Genomic DNA, 19,459 nt, shown 5'->3' on the forward strand with positions numbered 1-19,459 from the left:
ATGAGGGAGAGATGGTGAGATGGTAATATGAGGGACGGATGGTGAGATGGTAATATGAGGGACGGATGGTGAGATGGTAATATGAGGGACGGATGGTGAGATGGTAATATGAGGGACGGATGGTGAGATGGTAATATGAGGGACGGATGGTGAGATGGTAATATGAGGGACGGATGGTGAGATGGTAATATGAGGGACGGATGGTGAGATGGTAATATGAGGGACGGATGGTGAGATGGTAATATGAGGGACGGATGGTGAGATGGTAATATGAGGGACGGATGGTGAGATGGTAATATGAGGGACGGATGGTGAGATGGTAATATGAGGGAGAGATGGTGAGATGGTAATATGAGGGAGAGATGGTGAGATGGTAATATGAGGGACGGATGGTGAGATGGTAATATGAGGGAGAGATGGTGAGATGGTAATATGAGGGACGGATGGTGAGATGGTAATATGAGGGAGAGATGGTGAGATGGTAATATGAGGGACGGATGGTGAGATGGTAATATGAGGGACGGGTGGTGAGATGGTAATATGAGGGACGGATGGTGAGATGGTAATATGAGGGACGGATGGTGAGATGGTAATATGAGGGACGGATGGTGAGATGGTAATATGAGGGACGGGTGGTGAGATGGTAATATGAGGGACGGATGGTGAGTTGGTAATATGAGGGACGGATGGTGAGATGGTAATATGAGGGAGAGACCAATTTGTTCTGAAACACCACCGCCCTCCACCCCCGCCTTTGTCGGTTAGGGCAACTCGCTTTCTCCAATAACACCAACAAATACATTTCAGTTCGTTTATTTATATCACATGGACAAAATAATTAAAACATCAGTTTCAATTGTTGCATTCTGGATTAAGATATAACAGTCCTAAATAAAATTACCTGACAACAGACACAAAAGATTTGTGGAATGGGACTTGGGTACATAACCATGTATGATATGCAGAGATAAATGGCTGAGTGCAGAGACCAGTCGGTCAGTTTTAAGACCGAAAGCGGTGCTGTCACACAGTGGCATGGCCATAAGGAGCTGGCCCGCTGCTCTGAATGCACACTGGGCCATCTGCTGCGCCCACCTGCTTTCCACACACTAGCTATACATCTATAGCATACAGTGCAACCCTGCTGAGCTCGGCAGGCCAACTACCAAAAAACAACAGCAATACTCTGATGAACAGACAGACACAAACGTACAATAATAAATTAAACTTGAAGTAAAATAAATAAAGGATCAAAGTACCGACATGGCAAAAATAAGGATGTGACTAAGTGCCAAATAAGTACACAAAACATACAACAAAATACCCAAGCATTAATGACATTACACAAAGCTGACATAACAAAATGGTCTGTTTACAGTAAAGGCTAGCTGGTACTGAGTTTTATTATGTTAAGGACACCTGTTGCCTAATTGCATGAAATGTGTTGTACAAATAAAGTTTGATTAGTTTTGGGATGCTCCTTATCTGTAAAAGGTTTGGTCATTTTTCAGGACAGAGGGATACCTGCAATTAACATCAGCTCAATAGCTACTTTTATTAGAATGAACATATATTATTTTTTAAAAGAGAGGCTTTTACAAGTTTTGATCTTAAATCTATGATCTTAAAACACATCATTATAAAGCATAAAACATTTAAAGCTGCAATCAGTGATTTTATTCACATTGTAAAAAACAAATTAGAACCACCCGATATCAAATTCTTTAACTGAGCCATAGCGTACTAGCATCCTTCAACTCGTTGTCAGTCACCTGTCTGTTGTTATTCTAGCATTTATGCCCTTTATTGTCAATAGGGCGCAGTGACACACACACACTTTTTTTGGGGGTTGGGGTCGATTTAGGAAGTGAATTTCGCTCCACTGATGTTCCAGAAAAATCCTTATATCAAGAGTGTTAAGCCTGGAGCGCTTGATTTTGGCAGCTATTTTAGATTTAGTCTTAAGACAAAAATGCATGTTCGTTTTAGTCACATCAAGTCATTTTACCCTTCTTCGTTTTTGTCTAGTTTTCATTGCTAAAAAGTTTTAGTCTACTTTTAGTCACATTTAATAGTCCATCTTAGAGCCACATTAAACTCCTTTACTTCCCTTCTCAGGGACCCCATGTCTATAATAGTCTAGTTTCAGTACTTTGGTTGTCCGCTAGATGTCCCTCCAAGCCAGCTGATTACATTGCCCTTATAGTATATGGGTTGAGCATATACACTAAGTAATACGGCTGTGAGCTCATATTATATGTATTACTATGAGGGCAGAAGTGTTGCCAACTTGTCAACTGTCGCCATCTCTGGCGACTTTCCAGACCCCCTTGGCAACTTAATTAGTCAAAAGCGACCAGCGACAAATCTAGCGAGTTTTTCTGGTCATTTGGATAATTACTGTGTTGACAGCTCTGCAAAAGCAGTTAACATATCCTGTTCCGTGGTTCACATTACATCCGAGCTCACGAGAGCAGAGTACAACAAGAGCTGCCGTCTCCTCCTCCTCACCACTCACACAGCACTCAAGTGGCCAGATAGCAGCTGGCCTCTTTCAGATAATGCACATTATGCAAATTACTTTTGGGAGAGCTGATTTTGCCCTGTCAATGCTGCCCCCCCCCCCCCCCCCCCCCAAAAAAAAAGTTCATAAAAAAAAATAAAAAAAATAAAAAAAAAATTGGGTAGAGCCAACAGCTACTACCCTTACAGAGGAGTTGGCAACACTGGAAGGCTGTTGCGCGCTCTCTGTGTATGTTAGCTAGGCTAACTGAAGACAGTGTGTACAGATTGCTCCATCATTCACGTAAAGGACTGCCAGTCTCCTCTCTTATATACCCTTGTGTGCTGGATGTAAAGAACTAATAGCCCTAGTCTCACCCACACGTACTAAATCATTCATTCTCTATGGGAGTTTGACCATCCCTGGCAATAACGTTGCTCGTTCCCTGCATAAATTAACTGTTAGCTAGCTGGCAATGGTAATAACAATTGCCCAAATAGACGAGGTATGTAGCATTTCCTTGTCTTAAATCTGTGATTTAGTCTGTTTTTATTTTCAAAGATCCGTTTTCGTGAATTCAACGTCTCGTCTTAGTCATGGAAAAAAAGTTAACGCATATTTTTCATCATGCCTTATATGGCTCTGGCCATTCATTTTAGCCATTCGTTTGTAAACAAGTCTCTGACAGCCATCTAGCGGAATTTATTGGTAAAATAAAACCACTGATCGCAGCTTTAACTGTAACCCTAAGCAAAATATCCATCTGACACTTGACAAACATGCATCTAAAAATATTTGCGAAAGAGAGAGTATGGCCTGTATCACATTAATCTATATTCTAAATGTAAAAACCCTACTGCTAAAATACCAAGTTTAGTGACCAGAGATAATCATCACTGGGCTTTCCAGTCTTGAGTGACAAAGACTGTACCTTTCCCTGGCTTAAACATGGCTTTATACCAGCCTTGCTAACTACTCCTAACAACCCCCCAGGCTAACTACTCCTAACAAGCCCCCAGGCTTACTACTCCTAACAACCCCCAGGCTGGCAGCTCAGTGGCACCTCCCCACACTAGCAGAGAGCTCACCGGCGCCCCCCAGAGGAGCAACACAGGGACACGCGCTGCACGGTACCGAGGTCGGTCAGGAGGCGTCTGATTCGCTGTTTGAGCTGTGGAAGATGGGACAGAGGGTCGGGAGGCTCCAGCTCCCCTGTGTGATCCAGCCACTGCTCCAACCCTGAGGGGGAGACAGACAGACAGACAGACAGGGGTGAAAATTAACGTTTTGGCTCACGGTGAGTCACCTGCCAAGGAGACTGTAGATGAAAAAATCTACCAGCCAAGTATATATTTTTTTCAGATAGCCTTCCGAAATCTAGTCGCCAATTTTAAATTCTATCTGCATTTGGTCGGTGGCAGGTGTTAATTTTCAGCCCTCCAGACAGACATACTTTAGTCTACTGGTCTCCAACACTAGGGCATGGGAGAGACTGAAAGACAAGAGGGAGATACAGCAGTCTACTGGTCTCCAACACTAGGGCATGGGAGTGACTGAAAGACAAGAGAGAGATACAGCAGTCTACTGGTCTCCAACACTAGGGCATGGGAGAGACTGAAAGACAAGAGGGAGATACAGCAGTCTACTGGTCTCCAACACTAGGGCATGGGAGAGACTGAAAGACAAGAGGGAGATACAGCAGTCTACTGGTCTCCAACACTAGGGCATGGGAGAGACTGAAAGACAAGAGGGAGATACAGCAGTCTACTGGTCTCCAACACTAGGGCATGGGAGAGACTGAAAGACAAGAGGGAGAGATACAGCAGTCTACTGGTCTCCAACACTAGGGCATGGGAGAGACTGAAAGACAAGAGGGAGAGATACAGCAGCCTACTGGTCTCCAACACTAGGGCATGGGAGAGACTGAAAGACAAGAGGGAGATACAGCAGTCTACTGGTCTCCAACACTAGGGCATGGGAGAGACTGAAAGACAAGAGGGAGAGATACAGCAGTCTACTGGTCTCCAACACTAGGGCATGGGAGAGGACCGACGGATCAGAAACACTTTGGATAGAGACTAACCATCCAGTTCGTTCTCTATCAGGTCCATTCTGTGTGTGAGCTGGTTCTGGAGTGCCTGAATGTGGTCCAGGAGGTTCACCCGCCACTGCTGCCGACGCCCCACCTCTGACACACAGGGGGGGTCGATGTGTGTGTCAGGGTGCGTTTCAGGGTGTGTGTTTGTGGGCTCCGCCTCCTCTGTCTTCAGCTGTCCTAGGTTCTTCTTCTTCTCCCCACACTGCAGCTCCACCCCCTAAACACACACACACACACACACTCGCGTCATCAGTCTCCACATCCTAGCTTTATGAACACACGCACAAACGCCTCCCCACAGCCAGTTAGCTCACTCAATAGCTTCTTTGTCATCCCATATATCAGGTCTATATAGATCTAATAGGAGGTCACCTAAGATAAGATTAACTTTAATAACCCAGGAGGGGGGGGGTGTGTGTGTGACCTTGTCTTCATGCAGGGCTGTAGTCTTGATCATGACGCGCTGTGTCTCCTCAGGGCCACCGTAGATGAGCTCCTCGCTCTGGCGGAGGCTGTGCTCCAGGTCGGAGCCGCGCGTCCTCACCGCCAGGGCTGCTGGGTAACACGCGGCTGTCTTCTGGTAGCAGTGCTCTCTACTGATATATGACGTGTGGAGCGAAGTAGCCCCGTTGGTCTCCTCATAGGGGGCGTGGCCTGATGCTGCCTTCTCTCCCCTATTGGCTGTGGGGGGTGGTCTGGTCTCTAGCTCCTCCCCCTGCATCCAGGGCTGCTTCCATAGCTTCAGGTCAGGATGGGCCTCCGTCCTGCATGCACACGTGCACACGTACACACAGAAACACACACACACAAACACGCACAGTGAGCGGTATGGGGACCTCAATGGTGCTCCCATGTCTGACCCCTGGCCTCTGACTCACTGCAGGATGTTGATCTTGAGCTGCAGACCCTGGAGAAGCAGAAAGAGTTGCTGCACGTCTCCTAGCAACTGGTGAGTGGCCGCCATCTTGCTAGCGTTGCGTTCAGAGTAGTTCTCCTCCACAAACGAAAGGCCATACATGCGAGCGTTGCTGAACCAGTCATCGTCATACCAGTAGCGATGGCTCCGACGCTGCCCTGAAGATGCCCACAGTATGACAAATAATGTTATGTGTACACACACACACACACACAAACACCCAAACACCCACATAAGACAGTTATTCCTCATTTCCACTAGAGCAGAGGTATTCAAACAAATGCCTGCCTAGAACTAGGCCTGGTGCGAAACATTGATGTCATCGACTTCGTCAATACGTCGACTTGCAAAACGTGCTTTAACGCGACGCAAAGAAGTAAGTTGGCTGCACCTGGTTAAAACTAACATTAATGGAAATTATTTTCTATTTATTTAGGCTATATAGACGTTATCTTGCACCTTTTATCTTTCCAACCACGTTTCTAACTAGCAATAAGATTAAGATATTCGTCTAGGAAGCATTTTCGCTATAAATTATCAGACGAGACGTCTCTCGATCGATAAGGCGGGTGTGAGCACTGCGGCACCACACCGGTGCGCAATATTCACTGGTGGAGTAGACCAGGGCTAGGGCTGCCGTACGCAGAGTTTTTGCGCTGGTGCCCAAGCCTGATCGGACCATTCGCCTCATCAACGCCACACGAGCTGTTAACTTCTTGCGCAGTGACTCGAGGTGTCGGCGGAACGTGAGCGACCTGTCCAATGTCACGCCGAGATAGGTTGGTTCGGCGCAGCATGAGGGGTGTTCCATCGATGTGAATTCGGAGCTCACGTTTGGCTTCCTTGTTGTGGGGCGGCTGTAGCTCAGTTGGTAGAGTGGGTCGTTCAGTGATCGAAGGGTCAGTGGTTCGAATCCCAGCTCTGACTTTACACATGTCAAAGTGTCCTTGAGCAAGACACCTAACCCCAAATTGCTCCCAATGAGCAGGTTAGCACCTTTCATGGCAGCTACCGCCATTGGTGTGTGAATGGCCTTCCAGAGACGTGACAATTCCTGGTCTTTGTCCTCGTATGTTCCACTTTTCACAAATTGTGATGCGATTGTGTTTGCAGAGATGGGGCAGTGACGGGGTGAGTGTCTGGTCCTACCAGTGAGGTTGTGAGAGTGTGAGAAGTCGCTGGAGTTAATGTCCTCCTCCCAGCGCTCTTGTCTCCTTTGACTGAGTCTAGACAGCAGGGCTGAGGCAAGTCTGTCTGACTCAGCTCCTGGGGGGGCCCGGAGGAAGGCACAGTAGTTATCAACACCGACAGGTCAGGATTCGTCCCAGTTGTCCAGCGACCGGACACAAAGCTGGCTGTGCCCTTGGGATCTGTAGCTCGCGCGGTCGGTGGGTATTGGTCCATAAAAATGTCCACACAAGTGGCACAGCTGTTAATAATCCACTAATTAAGACAATAAAAGATTCAGCCAGATTGAAAATGCTTGAAGCCTACTCTATAGCTCGTAACATTGTGAATTTGAACTTGTTTGAGCGTACGCCTGACCAATCAGTAGTCTGCAGCGTTTTCACGTCACCCTTCAGTTCACTCAGAACCTTGAAGGAGGTGATCCGGAAAAAGTAGCGCAGCAACTTGACTCGGCTGTAGGGCTGGGTATCGATTTGAATTTCAAGAATCGATTCGATTCCGATTCACAAGGTTCAGAATCGATTATAACGATTCAATTCGATTCAATATTCGGTTAGTGTTACTAAAACCTGTTTTATTTTTTTTTAGCTGTAACTTTAATTACATGACTGCCCAGTTATGCAACACATCAACAGGACTACTACGGCTGGGTATCGATACTGATTTCCAAAAATGAATGATGAATCATTGAATGAACTATTCATTCCTTCATTTATTCATTCATTCATTAAATAAAAGATCGATTTTGGGATTCATGAATCGATTCGGAATCATTTGATTCAGAATCGATTACCGGTAATCTATTTTTTTAACCCAGCCCTACTCGGCTGTACTTGCTTTTTTCAGTTGTCCTCTGTGTTAAAAAGCAAGTGCAGCCGAGTCGAGTCGCTACGCTACTTCTTGTGGAGCACCTCCTTCGAGGTTCCGAGCAAACTGAAAAATCGAGTTGATACTTTTAACGTTCAGTGGAAAACCAACATAATTATCAGTACCCTAATGTTAGCTTGGCATTGCCATCCTGATGACGTCAGCTCACACTCTGTTTCTCTCCATAGATCAGTCTGGTATCGCTCCCATCCAGACAGATTTCCACCCGGCCTGTTCTGGATAGGGGCAATCACAACCGTTTATCTAATATGGCGGCAGGTTTGATACAATGACCGCACCCAGTTGATACGATGGAGTTAGTTAACCATATAACCACCACTAACCATAACCACAACCTAAGTTTCAGTGCTCTGACCGCAAATGGAAACGAAACAGGAAGTGAAATGTCGATTGGACCGGGCAGCGGGCGATCTCACCTGCTGTCTCTCTGCAGGCACAGCAGACGTACACCTCGGGGACGTTGTCCTCAAACAGGCCCATACACGCACCATGCTGCCAGCAGAGGCACTGGTCACACTAGAACACACACAACCACAGTTACCGTGAAGATCTCTCCCTACGCAACAAGGTTAGTGCGTCTGTGAGTGTTGCCGTGAATGTGGGTGTGTGTGTCCAGGTGAGCCTCACCTGGATCATGAAGTCATCCTCTTCTTCTACCTCACACACACAGCGTACGATGCCACGGTCCTCTGCTGCCGTAGCAGAACTCTGTTGTGACATGGGTGTGGTCACATCAAGCTCCTCCTCCTCACTCCACTCGGCGCTGGCTGTCGACCAATCACTGCCCTCCTCTGCCAGGGGAAAAGAAGATTCAGCCACTAGAAACAAGGCCAAACATCAGCTGGTCAAACCATATGCTGGTAGACAGAGCAGAGATTTGACCCCTATATTGGACGTGCAACGTCAAACGGTTTGGTGACACTAAGTGCTGTGCTGGTGCCACCAACTGAAAAAAAAGTCCTTGGTGGAAAATGTGACATTTTGAACCCTGTAGTAGACAGAGCTCATCTGAGCCGGTAAAATCTGTCTCTAGCAACATGACAGTCATGATGGCGGTGAACAAGGGTGCCCAGCAGACAAATAGACAACGGAGGGTCGGTGTGTGTGTGTGTGTGTCTGGAGGAGGGTACTCACCATCGTGGTGCTTGTCGTGTTCTAGCCCGGCGCTCAGGGGTGGACGTGGGCGTCTAAGAGAGCGGTGGGCCTGAGGCCACGATAAGGCGGAGCCTAGATTTTCGCCACGCTTCTCTGTCAAAGGGGGATCACAGAATTAGTCAGCCGGACACACACACACTCAAGCACGCACACACACACACTCAAGCACACACACTCAAGCACGCCCGCACATACACACACACACACACACCTGACTTGGACCTCTTTTTCTTATTCTTCTTCAGCTTGATGCGGAGGAAGTTTCTCCCTCTCTTCTGTTGGATCTTCAAGCCTACAGGACCGAGGGAGGAGTAGCCGGTCAGTAGAGCAGAACTGAGACCAGGTGTGACCGGTAGCCCTGGTCTCCATCTCAGCGTATACTACAGTAGTGAGACTAGTGACTAGAGCCCCCCTAGTCTTTGGCTGTATTACACTGGGTTCACTTAATTAACTAAACATTTGCTCACGCCGTAGTGAACTCAAGAGCGCTTCAGAATGTTAGATACATACGCACAGTCGAGAAGTTCGTAAGACGACATTTAAGGAGAAGATTCTTAAACGCCCACCATGTAAACAGGAAGAAGACAGACCATTGGTGTAGGCTGCCCAAAGAGGGTTAAAACGAAAATAATAACTACTGAAAATTATTTGAAATTAACCGGGGTGAGTTAGTCAGCGCAACGAGGGAACAATTTTAAAATGTTTTTTGAAGCCATCACGTTTAACTTTTGAAATGTAACTAAAACGCAAAAATACAAATATCTTTTAACGTAAGCTTTCCTTTGGAAAATGGATTGCGGTAATGTGATTTGGTTGACTAGTTTTAGGAGATCAAATCATATTTAGACCGGTATGGTCCATTAACCTGTTTCCTTGGCACTCCACTCTTTGGCGTCATGGAGATGATTGTTGTTGTGCTGTTGGTTCTCCTTCCGCCTTTCACTGAAGAAGCCCCGCCCCTCCGCGAGGGGGTGTGTCCTCCTGGATGTCTCCTGGCCGGCAGCTTGCAACCCGCTGGCCATCTGGCAGTCGTCATGGTAATACTTGATGTGGTACTGCAGCAGAGACACCTTCCTGAAGGACTTGGTACAGCCTGGTGCCTGGCACTTGAATGGGTTGTGGTCCAGCTCAATGGAGAGGATGGGGGGAGGCTGGTTTTTGATAACTCTGTACACTGAAGTAGATATACAGTTCAATCAATAACTGCACTTAGTTATGCTGTATATTCTATGGGTTGTGCGCAGGGTGTGTGTGTGTGTGTGTGTGTGTGTAAGAGAGTGATAAAGAGAGAGAGAAATGTGTTGGTACTCACATGGTTCTCTGCTGTACTTGTGTGTGGTGGGCAGGTGGACTTGGTGCTTCAGTGCGGTCTCTGTAATCAGAGAATCGTGGAATTTCACTGGTATTGGCATCGACTACAACATTTTTGGTATCGTGACATCCCTATAGAGTCAGATAACAGAGGACAGGAGTAAGTACTATAGTCAAATATGAGTCATTAATGTAGAGTCAGAGGACAAGAGTCAGTAGAGTCAGGGAATCGGTACTATAGAGTCAAAGAGGAGTCAGTACTGTAGAGTCAGTCACAGAGGACACAGACAGGAGTCAGTACAGTAGAGTCAGAGGACATGAGTCAGTACAGTAGTCAAAAAGGAGTCAGTACAGTAAAGTCAAAGTCACAGAAGTCTGTCAAAGAGGAATCAGTTCTGGAGTCAGAAGACAGGAGTCAGCGCTGTAGACTCAAGAGAGGAGAGGAGTCAGAGAGGAGTCAGAGAGGAGCAGAGTCAGAGAGGAGAGGAGTCAGAGCGGAGCAGAGTCAGAGAGGAGTCAGAGAGGAGCAGAGTCAGAGAGGAGAGGAGTCAGAGCGGAGCAGAGTCAGAGAGGAGTCAGAGAGGAGTGGAGTCAGAGAGGAGTCAGAGCGGAGCAGAGTCAGAGAGGAGAGGAGTCAGAGAGGAGTGGAGTCAGAGAGGAGTCAGAGAGGAGTCAGAGTGGAGCGGAGTCAGAGAGGAGTCAGAGAGGAGAGGAGTCAGAGAGGAGAGGAGTCAGAGTGGAGAGGAGTCAGAGAGGAGAGGAGTCAGAGAGGAGTGGAGTCAGAGAGGAGAGGAGTCAGAGAGGAGAGGAGTCAGTGACGGAGAAGTCTACCCATGTCTGGCGAGGCTTCAGCACCCCTCTCTGTGAAGGCTGTCTGGGCGGAGCTTAGCGTTGAGGCGTCTGGGATGGAGTCTGGTCTGGCCTGCTGACTCTGTGATCGACTGCTTGTGACTGGGGAAGAGAACAGCATGATGAGTAGCAGGTGACAATGGGTGCATCCCATTAGTCCAAAAGTACCACCTTTTTTCACACACCCAATTTAAAGAGACAGAACAACAGACAGACAAACAGGCAGGCAGACAGACAGACGGGCAGGCAGACGGGCAGGCAGACAGACGGGCAGGCAGACAGACAGACGGGCAGGCAGGCAGACAGACGGGCAGGCAGACAGACGGGCAGGCAGACAGACGGGCAGGCAGGCAGACGGGCAGGCAGACAGACGGGCAGGCAGGCAGACAGACGGGCAGGCAGGCAGACAGACAGATGGGCAGGCAGGCAGACAGACGGGCAGGCAGACAGACGGGCAGGCAGGCAGGCAGACAGACGGACGGGCAGGCAGACAGACCTTTATTGCTGTCTGGCCTCTTCCTCTTGGTGTTGGGGAGGCGTGATGAAGATCCTATCCTCTTCCTCCTCAACTCAGTTCTGCTTCGCTCGCTCACTAGAGAACAAACCAATCAGAAATCATCTTAACAAACAAACGAGACACCTCCAACCAGCTGGAGCTCAATCCTGAGAGAGCCCATTCCCCTCCTCCCCCCTCTACCTGCAGGTTGGCTCCTGGACTTCTTGGACGATGGCGGTGTCTCTCTTGCAGTCTCCTCCTCGGTATCTCCGGCCCCTCCCCTCTGCTCTTCCCCCTTCCTGCGTCCATCTTCTTCCTTTTGGTCTCCTTCCTCACTCTCTCCACCCTGGTCAGACGCATCACTTCCTGCTGGACCAGTCTCTCTCTTGGTGCTCTGCTCCAATTTATTCTTTTCCAGAGTTCTGTCCGTCTGTCTGGCCTTCCCAGTCTACGCACACACGCACACGCACACACACACGTCGACCATTATCAAGCCGGCCATCTAGGGATCAGTCTCAGATTCAGACCAATCACAAATAACAACTAGATCACCTGACCTTCTCCAATGGCTTTACTTTGGTGGCCTTCACTTTCTTCACCACTCCATCATAGAACTTCACCGTGTAGGAATCTAGAGAGTAGACAGAGTCCTGTTAACTATACCAGGTAAACCTGAACTCCTGTTGGTTATAGACACCTGGGCACCGCCCTGTAGCTGAGGTTAGTTGGTTATAGACCCCTGGGCACCGCCCTGTAGCTGAGGTTAGTTGGTTATAGACACCTGGGCACTGCCCTGTAGCTGAGGTTAGTTGGTTATAGACCCCTGGGCACCGCCCTGTAGCTGAGGTTAGTTGGTTATAGACCCCAGGACTCTGTGGCAGAGAGGGGACCCACCGTCTTTGTTGACCTCCAGGATCCTGGCTGGGTAGAAGCGACAGTCAGACCAGCACGCCTGCACATGCTCCTTCACCCTGAACATCTGAAAACCAAGATACACCAGTACAGATACCCAGTGTGCATACAAATACAACAAAACCAGCATAGAAAAACAACCACACACATACATCAATAGCTACTACACACACATACACATACACACACAAACCAATTCCAACCACACACCCCTCAATACCAACCACACTCACCAATACCAACCAAACACCCCTCAATACTAACCACACACACACCACCAGTGGTCATAAGAACCTTCAACAGGTACGAGTACAGTAGAGTCAGGGGATCAGTCCTATAGAGTCAAAGGGGAGTCAGTACTGAAGAGTCAAAGGGGAGTCAGTACTGAAGAGTCAGTCACAGAGGACACACTCAGTACTATAGAGTGAAAAGGAGTCAGTAAAAGGAGTCAGTACATGAATATTCAGTACAGTGGCTTTCACCCTTCTTCTGATTGGACAATGGAGGTGTACTGTTGTCACCTGACACACCAGAGGGGAGAACCGGAGGGAGGAGGAGAGGGGAGGAGAGAGGAGGTGAGAGAAGGTGAGAGGAGGAGAGAGAAGGTGAAGGAGGAGAGAGAAGGTGAGAGGAGGTGAGAGGAGAGAGAGGAGAGGAGGAGAGATGAGGAGAGAGAAGGTAAGAGGAGATGAGAGGAGAGGAGGAGAGTGAAGGTGAGAGAGGAGGGAGGAGGAGAGCGAAGGTGAGAGAGGAGTGAGAGGAGGAGAGAAGAGGAGAAGAGAAAAGAGGCAAAAGTAGAAGATGGGGCAGGGGAAGAGACAAGTGACTCGACTGAAATAGCATTGAGAAGCAGCACTTGTATGTAAGCCCCTCCTCTTCCTCACCACTCTGGGGCGGGGCTCTTGAAGCCCCTCCCTCCTCAGCTGGATTCGCTCCAGCGGTCGAAGGTAGGCAGAGTTCCAGTCGAACCACTCGTCATGGCGATGGCTCCACTTGAGATAGTGGATCAGCACCTTCTCCCGCTCATAGTCGATCTTCTCTATACTAGAACAGTACCTGGGTGGCGGGAGAGAGAAAATACTCTACAACAGCGTTTCCTACAAGTGGATCATAGTGAAGAAAGCACAGTTGCTACCCACCAGTTCTTTTGGCTGTCACGGGCTTCCAGCTGAGCCCCCACCTCAAACCGGATCCCTCGTCTGCTGGGAGGAGTCTTGGTCATCCTGGAGGCCTGGTCGCCTCCTGGGAGGATGGAGAGAGAAAGGAAAGAGAAATAAAGTATTAACAGTTTGAATACGACCACGTCACCGGCAACATTTTAAAAAATATCTAACAAATATTTAATAATATTTAAAAAATATCTAACAAATCTAAAAAATTCCTCACTCCAACACTTGCTGAAAGCTGAGAAATTGCGCTTTCTAGTATTATAGGGAAAATCCAATTAATATTCGAAATGTTGTCACTTTATTTTCAGGGTTAATAGGGTTAAAGAGCCCCCCCCAGACGTTCCAAAAGGGTAAACAAAGAAAGATATGCAACTAATAAGTATGAAGTTTTGATATCTCGAAAGACAACGTGCGTGGTACGTTGTTAAGCTTATCTCATTGTGCTGCGGACCGAGCACTGCTTTTCACAAATAAAACACAGGTGACTATTCATCATAATCTTAATAAATAAATGTGTTTCTGATCTCTTTCGCTCGTCATCAAGACTGTTGAAGGATCAATACGGTTATAATAGCTGGCGCCGAAGACAAATGAGCTGATTGGACACAAACTGACGAGAGATTTTGATTCAGTCGTTTCATTGGATGTTGCCACTGTCAGTCAGAGCTGGAAGGTGTTTCAGCAAGCTAACGTTAGGCTGGCTACTGAGTAACAGAAGCGCAACGTAACGTTAATACAATTTTCTAGTTACTTCAACAGTTGAAAGGTACAACAAGAAATATAACTCTCTGGATATTTGCAAACAGTCCCTGATCATTTGTTTTGTAAGTAACAGTTAAAGCGAGGTAGCTCTTCTTTAATCAACTGGTTGGCCATTTACTCCGTAACGTTAGTCAGAGAGCATATCGTAATGTGTGCAGAAGTTCGTTATGCTCACAAGTTAATGTTATACACACTAGAAGCATAAACACAGTCAGTTATACTGTAAAGTTGGACTTCCTAACTCATCTACCCTGAAAGCATGGTACCTTACCTCGTGCTCCTTGTTGTTTCTTCTCGTGGATGACGCGCGTGCGCGTGCGCGCCCAAGCTTCGAGAAACGCGACGACCGCATCTGCGCATGCGCCTTGCTATGCAAGACAACCGCCGTTAGGCAAGAGCTGTGCAATTTATCAGTCCACAGCGTAATGCCACGACTACAGTTAGAGAAATTGTAAAGCACAGAGGCATATGAATATGAGAAATAAAATAACTCTCATTCATGAATGTTACTAGGCAAGGATTTCTTGTTTTTTTAAATAGCGTATGTGGAAAGCCCGTACGTCTGCATAACAAAGTTAGGGTCAGACGGTGTAAACAAATGCGTTTCGTTTGAAGTCCGCCAGAGGTCAGTAGTAGGCTACAACCAAGTCTCCCACCGCAGAGGAAAGCCTGGCCAAATTTTGTCAAGAATTATTTGTTCAATAAAAAAAAGGAAAGCCTTGCCATGCTGTACCGGTCCCCGCCAGTCTCTGAATCCAGCGCGGTCTTCTTTGCCCTGTCGACTATGTGTGTGTGTGTGTGTGTGTGTGTGTGTGTGTGTGTGTGTGCACGCTTCTCTGGCCTGTCGACTGTGTGTGTGTGTGTGTGTGTGTATTGAGGTGTGCCTGATGTTACAAGACAACAGCAGCTGGTGAGAGTCGAGACTCACAAACGGGCAAGCTAAATCCTGTTTCACACATCAAAAGGCTCACTTGCACTTGCTCTCGCTCTCTCTCTCTCTCTCTCTCTCTCTCTCTCACACACACACACACACACACACACACAAAATACTGACTTATTCCCACAGGAAGAAAGAAAGCAGGAAGACAACAGACGCTCAATTTTCATAAATCTACAAACTTGATTTTTTATCAATTATTTCTGAAATAAATGTATCACAAATCAGAATTAATATTAAAAAGCAAAAAGTGTCACAGCAAACTCACACACAAAGAATCCTGAAAACCGGTAAGAACTGACCAGTAAGTCAGAGAGAGGTTGAGCTGTATATGCAGGGAGAGATGGGAGGCAGAAGTGGAGAGTCTGACATTGTCTGTGACAGGAGGGAAGGGGTTAACAGTCTGCTAAACTCTGGCTCAACACACCCTCTAATTACAGCTGCTGTTCTCTCTCTCTCTCTCTCTCTCTCTCTCTCTCTCTCTCTCTCTCTCTCTCTCTCTCTCTCTCTCTCTCTCTCTCTCACACACACACACACACACATCTCCATAGGTCTTCCATATGAAGGCCAAAGCCAAACTCCAACCACAGCTAAATGTAGCCAAGGCAGCCTGCTAGAAGATCTGGCTGATTTTAACATGACCCAGCCCCTCTGACACTGACACACACAGTAGCAATGCTGTCCTTCCTCTTCCATTATGGACCATGAGCAGTGAGAGAGTGAGACCATCAGTCTCAGGGAGATATCCGGAGGTAGGATGGAGAGAGTCAGGCAAGAAAGAGAAGTGATTGGTTCTGATGCCCAGAGAGAGAGAGAGACAGTGATGGTGTTCTGAGGGGGGGCTGGTGATCAGTTGATCATCTCGTGACCTGAATCAGGCCAGGTCATGTGACCTGAATCAGGCCAGGTCATGTGACCTGAAGCAGGCCAGGTCATGTGATGCTAGTGATGTCAGCAGTATCCAGGTGAACGATGAGCGTGCGCAGGAAGGACATCTCTCTGCGAGTGTTCTGGAAGATGACCAGCGGCTCGTCTGATTGGCAGCGCAGACAGTTGGGCGCCATCACCATGGCGAGGTTATTGACATCCATCTTGGTCCTGCTGACGTTCACCGGCTGGGCAAACACCTGAGAGGAAGGGTGGAGGGAGATGTTTTAGAGACTACTGTACTATGTTCTAGTAAGGCAATGTGTATGTGTTTGTTTGTGTGTGTGTGTGTGTGGTATGTGTGCGTTTGTGTGTGTGCGCATGTTTGTATGTAGTGACTGTGTGTGTGTGTGTGTTTGTGTGGGTGTGTGTGAGTGTTTGTGTGTGTTTGTGATCCGTGTGTGGGTCTGTGTGCCTGTGTTTGTGTGAGTGTTTGTGTGTGTGTGTGTGAGAGAGTGTTTGTGTGTGTGTGTGTGTGTGAGTGTTTGTGTGTGTGTGTGAGAGAGAATGTTTGTGTGTGTGAGTGTTTGTGTGTGTGTGAGTGTTTGTGTGTGTGAGTGTTTGTGTGTATATGTTTGTGTGTGTGAGAGTGTTTGTGTGCGTGTGTGAGTGTTTATGTGTGTGTGTGTGTGAGTGTGTATATGTTTGTGTGTGTGTGTGTGTGTGTATGTGAGAGAGTGTTTGTTTGTGTGTGTTTGTGTGTGTGTTTGTGTGTGAGTGCGTGTGTGTGTGTGTGTGTGTGTGTGTGTGAGTGTGTGTGTGTGTGGTACCTGTAGGAAGTGGATGAAGTAGCAGAGCACCAGCCTGTTGAGCTCCGGCAGCGACTGGACCACTCCCACAGCTGCCTCAGGGTCGTCATGGTTACTGATGCAGTCCTGGTAGAAGTTCTGAGGGATTAACGGCTCTTCCAGCTCCCGGTACCACAGCTTCAACAGAGATGCTACACACACACACACGCACGCACGCACACACACACACGCACACACACACGCGCGCACACACACACACAGACACACACACACACACACACAGTCATCACCATCTTAATTTTGGAATTAGTCTAGTCTTAGTCAGTTTCACTAGAATTACATATGTCTTAGTCACACTGTCATTTGAATAATTATTTACTCAAATAGTTGTCAAAATGACAAAAAAAATATATTTTAATCGGCGTTTCATTTTAGCCAGATTTCAGTAACATCACATTTTGATTGCCTCATTAATCTACTGTATATTAAGCATGTCACTGACGTCCATGTCTCACTAACACATTTTTCTACATAACCTCGCATGATTCTCTCTTCCCAACAGCCAAACTGTAAGAAGAACACGTTACTCTGTAGCAGAATTAGACATTGAATTGGATTGAAACCTTTATTTATTCAGGGAAGACAGCTGAGAGCAATCTCTCTTTTTCAATGCCGCCCTGATTACAACAATAATACATACAGAATAGGGCGAACAGAACATAAAAATCACAGAAAGACGTCACAAGATCCAAAAATAAAAACAAAACCACAAGAAACATGTACTGTGGACATGGAGCGCACCTTCTACCAGAACCTTGAACCAGAACCCTCTACCAGAACCTTCTACCAGAACCTTGAACCTCTCCAGAGAGACATGTTTTAGGGAGTTCGAAACCCTGATTGTTGAGATTGAAGAATATTGAATGCCTCCAAGAAAGCTTGTAACTGAGAATTCACTAAGGATTCGAAAATCTTGGCTAGACATCCATCCATCCATCTTCATCCTCTTATCCGGGGTCGGGTCGCGGAGGCAGCAGTTCCAGCAGGGGGCCCCAGACATCCCTTTCCCTGGCAGCATCAACCAGCTCTGCCTGGGGAATCTTTAGCCGCTCCCAGACCAGTGCGGAGATGTAATCCCGCCACCTGGTCCTGGATCTACCCCGCGGCCTCCTCCCAGCCGGACACGCCTGGAACACCTCCCTAGGGAGGCGCCCAGCAGGCATCCTCACTAGATGCCCGAACCACGTCAACTGGCTCCTTTCGACGCAGAGGAGCAGCGGCTCTACTCCGAGTCTCTCCCGGATGACTGAACTTCTCACCCGATCTCTCAGGGAGACCCCAGCCACCCTCCGGAGAAAACTCATTTCGGCTAGACAACACTGTTTTTTTTTTTTATATTTTATTTCGATATTCTCCAGAGGCTAGCAGCATTTCCCCTGGAGCTTCCAGAGGACAGATACTAATCAGATTTAGTTTCATTCAGCGTTGTCTGACATGCAGCCAGTCTGACAGAAGGCCAGGATGTCTGGCTTTAGACCAGCCAGATCACTGGGAGGACAGTTCTGCAGAAAACCAGGGTCTGAAACGATTTTGATCCTTTCATTCGTATAGGGGGGCGTGTTTCTCAGGGAGAGAATTAAAAGTGTAAGAAGTGATTAAAAGCTAGCTCGGTGTCCGGGACAAAGCAGATTCTAACTAAATCTACATTAAATAAATAATGCAACAACAACAAAAACGGACAAAATCTTTTAAATGAGGCTTCCTAATGACACATGCTTTGGATTTAAGACCCTTGGTCATTCTAATCGAAGAGGTTCTCCACTGTGTGGGTATTTACAGTAAGTAGTCTGTTTATATATGGTCAATTAAAGTGGATTTAAACTAATTCTTTGCATCCCACTTGTAGTGGGAAAAGAAATCAACTGAGCAAGATTGATTCAAGACACTATTCTTTCAACCTAGAAGAGTTCCCAGATAACCAGTCCAAATCCAGGTACATCCACCTACACGTAAAACAATTAGCTCAGACGAGGCAAATGAAGACATCAGTTTGCTAATTTCTCCAAAGCCAAATTAGTTGTACTGTAGATGGAGGAGAGTAAATACCAATGACTGAGGTGAATATCACCTCCCAGACCAATATCTATCTAAAACAATATATTCACAGTTCTGTTCACATCCAGCTAGGTGGTCTTTAAGACAAGGCAAGGCAAGTTTATTTGTATACCACATTTCAGCAACAAGGCAATTCAAAGTGCTTTACATGAGACATTAAAAGCATCAAGACAAAAACATCAATCACAACCCTGCCTCCTTCTACTGTATCAACCTGGGGATCAACCAGTTTAAATATCTTCTAACGCCATGGCAACGCCTGCATTAGAGACTTTCCCCGAGAGCCAAGATGCCGTCAGGACAAACGTGTGTGGGAATGCCTCATCGCTCAGCACAATAACAAATTCCTTTTTAGGTAACAAATCCTAATGTTTCAGTGCAGTAGTTTCAACACACCAACCAACATTCTGCTAATGGCTTGCTTTTGATTGGCCCCCAAAAAATAACAAAGAAAAAATCTCAATATTCTCCCAAAACTCTTGTC

General features: G+C 47.1%; 2 protein-coding genes across 2 annotated transcripts in view; both read right to left on the reverse strand.

The window, feature by feature from the left end:
• Positions 1 to 2,798: 2,798 nt before the first annotated feature.
• LOC311315527 (PHD finger protein 20-like) lies at positions 2,799 to 13,538 on the reverse strand (the record flags this gene model as incomplete). The annotated part of the gene is made up of 18 exons (XM_084446197.1): positions 2,799 to 3,742; positions 4,587 to 4,818; positions 5,026 to 5,365; positions 5,480 to 5,670; positions 7,698 to 7,803; positions 7,949 to 8,109; positions 8,221 to 8,384; positions 8,728 to 8,841; positions 8,960 to 9,040; positions 9,614 to 9,922; positions 10,061 to 10,120; positions 10,891 to 11,010; positions 11,405 to 11,500; positions 11,606 to 11,852; positions 11,962 to 12,035; positions 12,299 to 12,383; positions 13,201 to 13,372; positions 13,456 to 13,538. The coding sequence occupies 18 exons, from the start codon at positions 13,536 to 13,538 to the stop codon at positions 3,588 to 3,590; spliced, it is 2,790 nt and encodes a 929-aa protein (XP_084302323.1). The 3' UTR covers positions 2,799 to 3,587.
• A 1,909-nt stretch (positions 13,539 to 15,447) lies between these two features.
• LOC311315528 (uncharacterized protein) overlaps positions 15,448 to 19,459 on the reverse strand; it is a 23,634-nt gene continuing 19,622 nt past the window's right edge. The window contains exons 11-12 of the mRNA XM_084446198.1: positions 16,882 to 17,051; positions 15,448 to 16,311 (exon numbers count right to left, since the gene is read on the reverse strand). Coding sequence (XP_084302324.1) covers positions 16,117 to 16,311; positions 16,882 to 17,051 — 365 coding nt within the window. The 3' untranslated portion in view covers positions 15,448 to 16,116. The remainder of the gene's footprint in view (positions 16,312 to 16,881; positions 17,052 to 19,459) is intronic.

The sequence above is a fragment of the Borostomias antarcticus genome (assembly GCF_949987555.1).
Source record: "Borostomias antarcticus genome assembly, chromosome: 11".
NCBI lineage: Eukaryota > Metazoa > Chordata > Actinopteri > Stomiiformes > Stomiidae > Borostomias > Borostomias antarcticus.